Source organism: Coenobita brevimanus, chromosome 57, assembly GCF_032717465.1.
Source record: "Coenobita brevimanus isolate Jiangsu-jjx chromosome 57, ASM3271746v2, whole genome shotgun sequence".
In the NCBI taxonomy this organism is placed as follows: Eukaryota; Metazoa; Arthropoda; class Malacostraca; order Decapoda; family Coenobitidae; genus Coenobita; species Coenobita brevimanus.
In genome coordinates this window covers 31,112,521-31,121,224 of record NC_137010.1, presented here as the reverse complement: position 1 = coordinate 31,121,224, position 8,704 = coordinate 31,112,521, and the positions used below count along the sequence as shown (strand labels likewise).

Here is an 8,704-nt window from a genome sequence, read left to right as displayed (position 1 = left end):
GTCAGCTCGGTCGGAAGGTAGTGCACTTTGACGAAGGTGGTGGCGGCGGGCGAGTTCCTGGGAATAGGGGCGCGTGGTGATCTTATGGCTCTATTGGCCGGGCGCAATCCGCGCGCCGTCCGGCCTCCGTGTCCTCCTCCTGATTGTTTGGTGGCGGCTTGTGTTGTCACCGCCGGCATTTTAGTTTCATAACGCCGTGTGTTGAGAGGAGGGTAACATGGGTTTCAGCGGAGGCGTCCTGTATTTTGACTTCATATATGGCAACCCAACTATTACAAGCATGGTAACCAGCTATAGACTGTTGGATGACCGAGTTCGGAAAGACTCTGCACTCTGAAAGTCCCCCATTTCATAAACCCACGAATTCAAGATGTGGGAGTGGCCCAGTTATCTCGGAAGAAGATAAACCGACTGTAGTGTCTGGACCTTCACGTTAAGGTGGAAAGTAAAAACAGTTTAGTTTGCCTCAGGGTTTGAATGCTTATATCATGACTGGATAAGTTAATGCAGCTCAGTCGTTAATGATGTTTTACTGCGTACGGACTTCCGCCACTTGGCAAAAAGTAACAGCTTTTTTTTTTGGGGGGGGGGGGGAGTGGTTTGGGGTCGAAGTGGAGGTAGCAAGAAACGAAGTCAAGAAGCGTTGCCAGAAATTTGACATAACTGTTCAAAGGAATGAGAGAGCATACATTTGGCAAGGGAAGGCTGAAACAAAATTTTGATGGAGAAATGAGAACGATATGGGGAAATTAACAGGGCCGAATACGCATGCATTATCTGTTGTGAAGAGCTGTGTTAAGTATTAAAGTGTGATCGGTGCCGCGAATCTGGATCTCCGATTTAAATTTTATTGAAACATATAATAAATATAATTCATAGATTCCGCAATACCAATTCGGCTGTGTAACCTGAAAAGAAAATAATAGTAAATAAAACTTCTTGTCTTACTTTTACAATAATGAGCCAAAATAAAATAATATTTCTAACTCACGAATATCTCGGGACGAGAACATAACTACATAAGAAAATTAAACGCCGAATTATGGAAAGCCGAAACCTCCCCGAGCCGGCACTCTTCGGTGAAGACTAATTACATCAGAGAGAATTTTGTGTTTACCCAAAGTTTGGACTATCGGCAATTGATTTCTATGCACATCGTAACCATGCAGGCTTTGAGGAGTGTGGCTGCCAGCAACTACAGCGCCCTAACGTGTATGATGAGGTAAATTGAGGATAGCTTATATGATCGTCCACAATATCCTCTCATGTGTTCGGTCTGCTTATTCTCCAATAACCCATTGGGTAAATTTGCTGTTTCGGACAACACCTCTTTGGAAGACGAAATCCTACCCTAACCTAACCAACCCAAATATTACGGTAACCAAACCTTGCCAAACTTAACCTAGGACTCTCGCCTTAATCTGCGTCGAGGTAAGTAGTAGCTCCCTACCAAAAAAGATTGTCCCAGAGTGCAGTAATACCCGGTACCCATTCTCCCATGTAACTCACGAATCTTTTTAACTGGTTAAGAGCATTGAAGAAGTTTTTGCCGTAATGAAGGTTCAAAATTATGCAATACTGTATAGGCTACCGGACTCCTATCCGCATTGCCAAATTGACTTATTTTATTGTTTCGAAATTGTTTAATTCTGAGTAGATGTTTTGGGACAGGAGGGGTTATATGTACCACAGCAGCAACCCAAAATTAGCAGAACTGATAAGTAACTAAAAGTATAAAGTACGGTACCTAAAATTAGTAATGGGTCACTGAATTGCAGAGTTAAATAACGTGGGTCGTTGCACCAGTCAGCAGTACAGCCATTACATATAACTGGTGATAGGAAAATGTCAAGAAATTAAGTTACCAGTATTGTGTACAGCCATACTTTTGACATGACAATTGAAGCTTACAACACCTAGGCCTAAGTGTAAAATCCACAACCCCCCCCCAAAGGTTAGGGCTGAAAAAGGATAAGCTTAGGATTGAAGGAACTGGTTTTCATGGTAGGTTTGAGAATGTGCAGTGAAACTTTAATACTGAAATTACCAGAAATTGTCATAGAAATATAATAATTGCCAAATCCTCAGATATGTGCAATCCTTATTTTTTTTTTTTTTCTAACTGGATAATAAACTATCTATCTACAGTATCTGTCTATCTATTGCCAGATGCCTCAATCTCGTTTGGGGTGGCCACAAACAAATCGCCTCCACGTCACCCTGTCCCCTGCCATTTCACTGCCCTGCTCCCAACTCACACCCCTCTCTCTCATATACCTCTTCACCCCATCCCTCCATCTCATCCTCGGCCCCCCCCTCCCTCTTCCCCCCTCCACCTCACTCACATACACTCTCTTCGTCAGTCTTTCACCCTCCATCCTCTCCACATGGCCAAACCACCTCAGTGTGTTCCTCATAATGCTTCCTATCACATCCACATCCACACCACAACGCTCCTTTATATCCTCATTCGTCAGTCTCTCTCTCCATGTGACTCCGCAGGCTCCTCTTAAATAACTCATTTCCATTGCTCTCACTCTTGACTTGTGTCCTTCCAATAATGTCCAAGCTTCACTTCCATACGTTAGAGTTGGTATCACAATACTGTAATGTAGTAACTTTTTCACTTCCATGCTCACTTCCCTGTTTCTTATCACTGCTTTCAAAGAACCAGCAACTTTTCTTCCCTGCTGTACCCTTTCAAGCACTTCACCCTCCAAACCTCCATCCTTACTCATCACACTACCCAAGTACTTAAACATACTCACATTTTCCAATTCCTCACCATCCAACCTCGCTGTACATTCACTGACTTCACCTCTCTCAAAGACCTTCACTTTACTCTTCCCTACATTCACCTTTAGATTCCGTTTCTTACACACTCTCCCAAAGTCATCCACCAAGCCTTGCAGCTCTCCTTCGTCTTCACTTAACACCACAGTATCATCTGCAAACAACAGTACAGGGAGTTTCCAAACACTATCCTCTCTCACCAGGGCCACTCCAACATCCACTACCCTACCTTGTACCTCTTTTATTACCCCATCCATACACAGATTGAACAACTATGGAGACATTACACATCCCTGTTTCAACCAAACCTTCAAATAGAAAAACTCACTCAGTTCGCTATCCACGCCTACTGCAACCTTAGTACCCTCATACATACCCTTGACAGCATTCAGCAACTTCCCATGTACTCCATATATTCCTAATACTTTCCACAATCCTTGTCTATCCACCCTGTCATATGCTTTGTCTAAATCCATGAAGGCCGCATATAACTTCTTTCCCTTCTCTAGAAACTTTTCCACTAAAGATCTAAGAATGAATATCTGATCAACACAACCTCTTCCCTTCCTAAAGCCTCCCTGTTCTTCTCCAACTAATTCCTCTGTTCTTTCTCTAACTCTGTCAATAAGTATCCTACCGTACACTAAGTATCCTACCGTACACTTTTCCTCTTATACTAAGAAGACAAATGCCCCTATGATTACCACACACTTCTTTTTCCCCTTTTCCTTTGTACAAGGGAATAATTATACCTGACTTCCAATCCTCCGGGACTCTACCTTCCTCCCAGGCCAATCTGCACATCTTCCACATCCATTCTACTACTATCTCTCCCCCATGCTTCAACATTTCACCACACACTCCATCAATTCCAGGGGCTTTCCCCAATTTAACTAATGTGTATAAATGACAGGGTTTAATAACCGAGCCATTAAAGTACCTTCCTCTGTGTGGGCTTGAATTGACCTTACCAAACTTACATGATGTGCACACATCCTTGAGACCCGCAGTGCTGAGGTGGGTTCGAGCCCCACACAGATGAGAGTGCTGTAATCTATCTGTCTATCTATCTATTGCCAGATGCCGTAATCCCTTATACGGGGTGGCCACAAACAAATCACCTCCATGTCACCTTGTCCCCCGCCATTTCACTGCCCTGCTCCCAGTTCACGCCCCCCTCTCTCATATACCTCTCCACTCCATCCCTCCATCTCATCCTTGGCTTTCCCCTCCCTCTCTCCCCCTCCACCACACTCACATACACTTTCCTCTTTAGTCTCTCACTGTCCATCCTCTCCACATAGCCAGACCACCTCAGTGTGTTTCTCCTAATGCTTCCTATCACATCCACATCAACACCACAATGCTCCTTCACCTCCTCATTTGTCAGTCTGTCTCTCCAGAGGCTCCTCTCAAATAACTCGTTTCCACTGCTCTCACTCTTGACTTGTGTCCCTCCAACAACGTCCAAGCTTCACATCCACGTCCGAGTTTTTTTTTTTTTTTTTTTTTTTTTTTTATGCGAGGAAGAAGGAACCAAAGGCCATGAGCCCGCAGTAACAGTTCCCTCCAAGAGAAAAACAAAATACAATAGAGAGCCAAATTCAAGATCCGATCATTTTGAGATGCCTGGACACACTGCGTTTGAAAGACTGGAGATCATAGGCAGGAGGAAATACAGACAGAGGGAGACAGTTCCAGAGCTGACCTGTTGCATGAATGAAAGACTGGGAGTAACGGTTAACTCTTGCATTAGAGAGTTGGACAGAAAAGGGATGAGAGTTTGCTGCCAGACGGGTGCTACGCGCCCGTCGTAGAGGTGGAGGAATGCAAGCAGACAGTTCAGAGGAGCAGTGACCATTAAAGTAGCGATAGAAAAGAGATAAAGATGCAACAGTGCGGCGAAGAGACAGAGGTTGAAGGGAGTCAGTAAGAGGAGGAGAGTTAATGAGACGAAAAGCCTTTGACTCCACCCTATTGAGAAGAGCTGTATGTGGGGAGCCTCCCCACACATGAGAGTTGTACTCCACACAGGGGCGGATAAAACCCCTGTATAGAGTCAACAATTGTGCAGGGGTAAAGAAAGAGCGGAGTCGGCTTAGCACACCCAATCTCTTGGAAGCAGATTTTACAAGAGATGCAATATGATCTTTCCAAGATAAGTCCCGAGTAAATGAAACCCCAAGCATGTTCAAGGATGATGCAGGATTAATCTGAATATTATTAAACATTAGTGGGTATACCTGTGGAAGATTTTGTCGGGTTGATAGGTGTAAGAACTGAGTCTTAGAAGCATTAAAGACAACCATATTATTTTTACCCCAGTCAGAGATATGAGCCAAGTCAGACATTAGGTGTGCCATAGCCTCATCCCTTGTTTCTTGAAGTAACTGTTGAGATGGGCGTAAAACACCCTAATTTCGAACACTTACCCAGTATTGTGTGTTTTAATGAATAACTCTGTGTAAAATGGGGCAATTTTATCCCTGTTGGTGTCATGTGGTAGCCAGGGGCAGTATCTACTGAATCCATTTAAAAAAAAAAAAAAAAAAAAAAAAAAAAAAAAAAAATCCGCGCTAAACTTTTTTTTTTTTTTTTTTCCAAGTGTCCAAAGTTAGGAACAATTTTCCTAACTTTAGACAGCTCTTCCAAACTTCAGACATCCAGGAATTTGCCCTTTAAACATGAGAATGGCTAATAGCACCTGTCTCTGGACACACTGGCCAAACTTCGGACACTTTAGAAGTTTTTTAAAAATGTCAAAAAAAATATTGGGCACTCATGGCCCAAGTTATACATATACAGTAATCCCTCCACTCTCCGATGTAACAGAGCCAAAGGCATATCCGGAAAGTGGTTCCGTCCGGATAGTGGGCCCCTGCCTCCCGGACTTGTACTTATGGACCCTAACTCAGAAAAACACCTATACAACTCCCTCTGGACATGCATAGCACCTATTTAAGACCCAAATCACACCAATAAGGGACATAAAAGACTGAAATAAATGCAAAAGAACCAAAGAATGAGGTTTTAGAGATGAGTTTATACAATATTAAACATTCTGGGTACTTACAACAAGTCCCTGGCTCATGGACTGGTAGTTATGGACCCTAACCTAGCCTAACTCAGAAAAACTCCTCCCTGCTGCACATGCATAGCACTTAAGACCCTATTCACACCAATAAGGGACATAAAAGAGTGAAATGAGGTTTTAGAGGTAAGTATGGAAAATACAGTACAATATGAAACATTCTGGGTACTGTACTTACAACAAGTCCCTGGCCATCTCGATGAATAACCCACCTCCTCTCAGACTCTGACAGTAAAAAGGAGTACCTGAAGCATCTGCAGTACACTGTACATGAAGTCTTGCACTGAACTTAGTCATTTGCACTCAGAATTCCATTCTGTTAACACTGCGCACTCAAGTCTTACCGGCGCTCCATTGTACCTTAGTAAGTGTTGCACTCTGCACTTAAAGTCTTTGCACTCATAAATCCATTTTCTAAACATAACACACTCTACAGCAGTTAATTTGCACTCCATTGAAAGTTGGTAAAATCAGTGTTGCACTCTGCACTCAAGTCTTTGCACTCAGAATTCTAATTTCTTGACACTATGCACTTTTTTTTTTTTTTTCCCCCACTGCACAACACTGTAAATTCCCATGTGGTCTAGTGGAGAAGTTCTTGCCGTTTAATCACTGTCAGAGTCTGAGAGTAGCTGATGCAGGTGGCCTTGGGGTGCGTCGCGGGGTCGTGGAGATGGAGTACCCACTGCAGACAACTCTGAAGACAGGTGCAAACTCATGTCAAGTGGTGACTCCACCGTGCCTGATGTGCTGGGCTGTGGCTCGGAGGATGAGGGCCTGTCTTGGGGAGGCAATGGAGTGGAGCCAGGGCTGGGCACAGCGGGGGTCATGAGTCTGAAAAAGCTGTCAATGGTTGATTGACGCAAGGAACGACGATTTTGGCGATTAACCTCTTCTTTACCAAAAATGTGTTTTGATGTACCCCCGTGCATAGCCTGTAAACACCCATGAGACACCGGAACCGCTACCGTGGTACATTGGTACACCCTCTAATGCAGTGGTTCTTAGCCTTTTTTGAGTCACGGACCCCTTCGAGAATCTGGTGAACGCTATGAACCCCTTCCCTTCAAAAATGCACATAAGCACAAACGCAGCATTTTGCATGCAATGAATGTACTTTATTTTATTGAAAACTACCTCACGCAGCTTATCACAAAGTATAAATCAGTCTTTACAAAGGATTTTGTTTCTCACTCTTTTTCATGCAGAAACTGATAGCCACTTGAAAAAATAAAATACATCCAACTTGAGCAAATTAAACAAAACAAAACTTTAAGTCTGCTCAAAAGTTCACTTCAGTGAGAGTTGTTATTGCTGTTTGGCTTGAATATGATGAAATTGTGGAATGTTCTTTGACAAGGCAACATGCATGTCATCGATGACATCCAGTTGATTTCGACTTTTCATTTTGATAGAAACAAGCGCTGAAATCCCTGACTCACAAAGATATGTAGTTGCAAACGGAATCAGAGCACCAGTAGCTCGCTTTGCCAGACGAGGGTAGGCTTGTGTCATCGAACACCAGAATTCTTAAAGACTTCAAGTTTGTTTGTTTGTTTTTAGTTAATGATGCCAACTGGCATCACGCAATCTCGCTAAATTGTTCTCAATTATTCTGACCTTCACGGATCCCCTGTATCCCATGGGTCCATGGACCCCAGGTTAAGAACTCCTACTCTAATGAATGGCAGCTTATGGGCCTCAGGGTAGCCTGGTAAGGCTGTTTCTGAGGACCTCGTGTTAGCAACAGCTCTGTGTTTTGACAACAAAGACTGTGACCAAGTTCTGACGAATTCTGACGTCATAAGATACATCATGACTGAGTTGCGGTGGCACCAATGGCTTGATCACTCATCTGTGATGTAACCTCTTTTAGACCAATCATTATTTTATTTATAATTTCTACTACAGATATCGTACCGTACTATATTTTCTGCTGACACGGCAAAATTTACACCCCTTGGCCTGCCTAAGAGAGTCAGTTACCACGTACTTGACCACGAGAGAGGGTGTACAGGATATTGTTTTCTCATGGCGTCTCTGGCGGATTCCAATAGTGACGAGTTTATTCCTTGTGAGGATACTTATTTAGATGTATCAGATGATGATGCAGCAGTGTCTGATGTGTCAGTAGATGACTGTGATCCTGAAAATGATAGCGAGGTTGGTGTGAGTGAGGAGGAGGAGGAAATTAGTAGCGAGCTTAGCAATGCTGCACTCTCGGCAGCAAGTGGGTCCATCCCCATCACGTGTGTCCACACACTTAATGCTTAGCTTATAAGGTAAATAAATAAGCCATCCATCTGTGCAGGACATTTTTTTCAAGCCAGTTTGTACAGTAGTTACCAGGGTAACAGAACTTCAGCATGAGATTTGTAAACTTATTTACCGTAGTGATTTATTTTATAATCTTTTTTTATTACCATCATCATGCTGGGTTTATATGATCATCAGTATACAAATAAATCACAAAGATTGAATAGTTTCGACGTGGCAAAAAATATACACTACCCCTCACACCACGGGAGGGGGAGCTATCAGGTCGGTATGGGGGGTAAACGTAGTGTTTACATTGGAGGGAGGGGTCGGTAAAGAAGGGGTTAATGATGCTCTGCCTGAAAGCACGCACTTCCTCCACAAGTCCCTAGGGCTCCATCTCCCTGTCGTGGTCCGGGTGTTCCAGGTAGTCGAGATCAAACTCTATGTGTTCCTGGAGTGCACTCAGCTTGGGAATGGCTGGAATAGTGTCACACTGAGAGGAGTTCGCATCATCGTCGCTGTCCTCGTCGGAATCTTCAAGCTGGGTATTGACAGCTGCAA

The 8,704-nt window shown here is 43.5% G+C and overlaps 1 protein-coding gene across 1 annotated transcript in view; it reads left to right on the top strand.

Moving 5' to 3' along the window:
* Positions 1-1,076: 1,076 nt before the first annotated feature.
* Positions 1,077-8,704, top strand: part of mRpL12 (mitochondrial ribosomal protein L12) — a 71,151-nt gene continuing 63,523 nt past the window's right edge. The window contains exon 1 of the mRNA XM_080274471.1: positions 1,077-1,222. Coding sequence (XP_080130597.1) covers positions 1,149-1,222 — 74 coding nt within the window. The 5' untranslated portion in view covers positions 1,077-1,148. The remainder of the gene's footprint in view (positions 1,223-8,704) is intronic.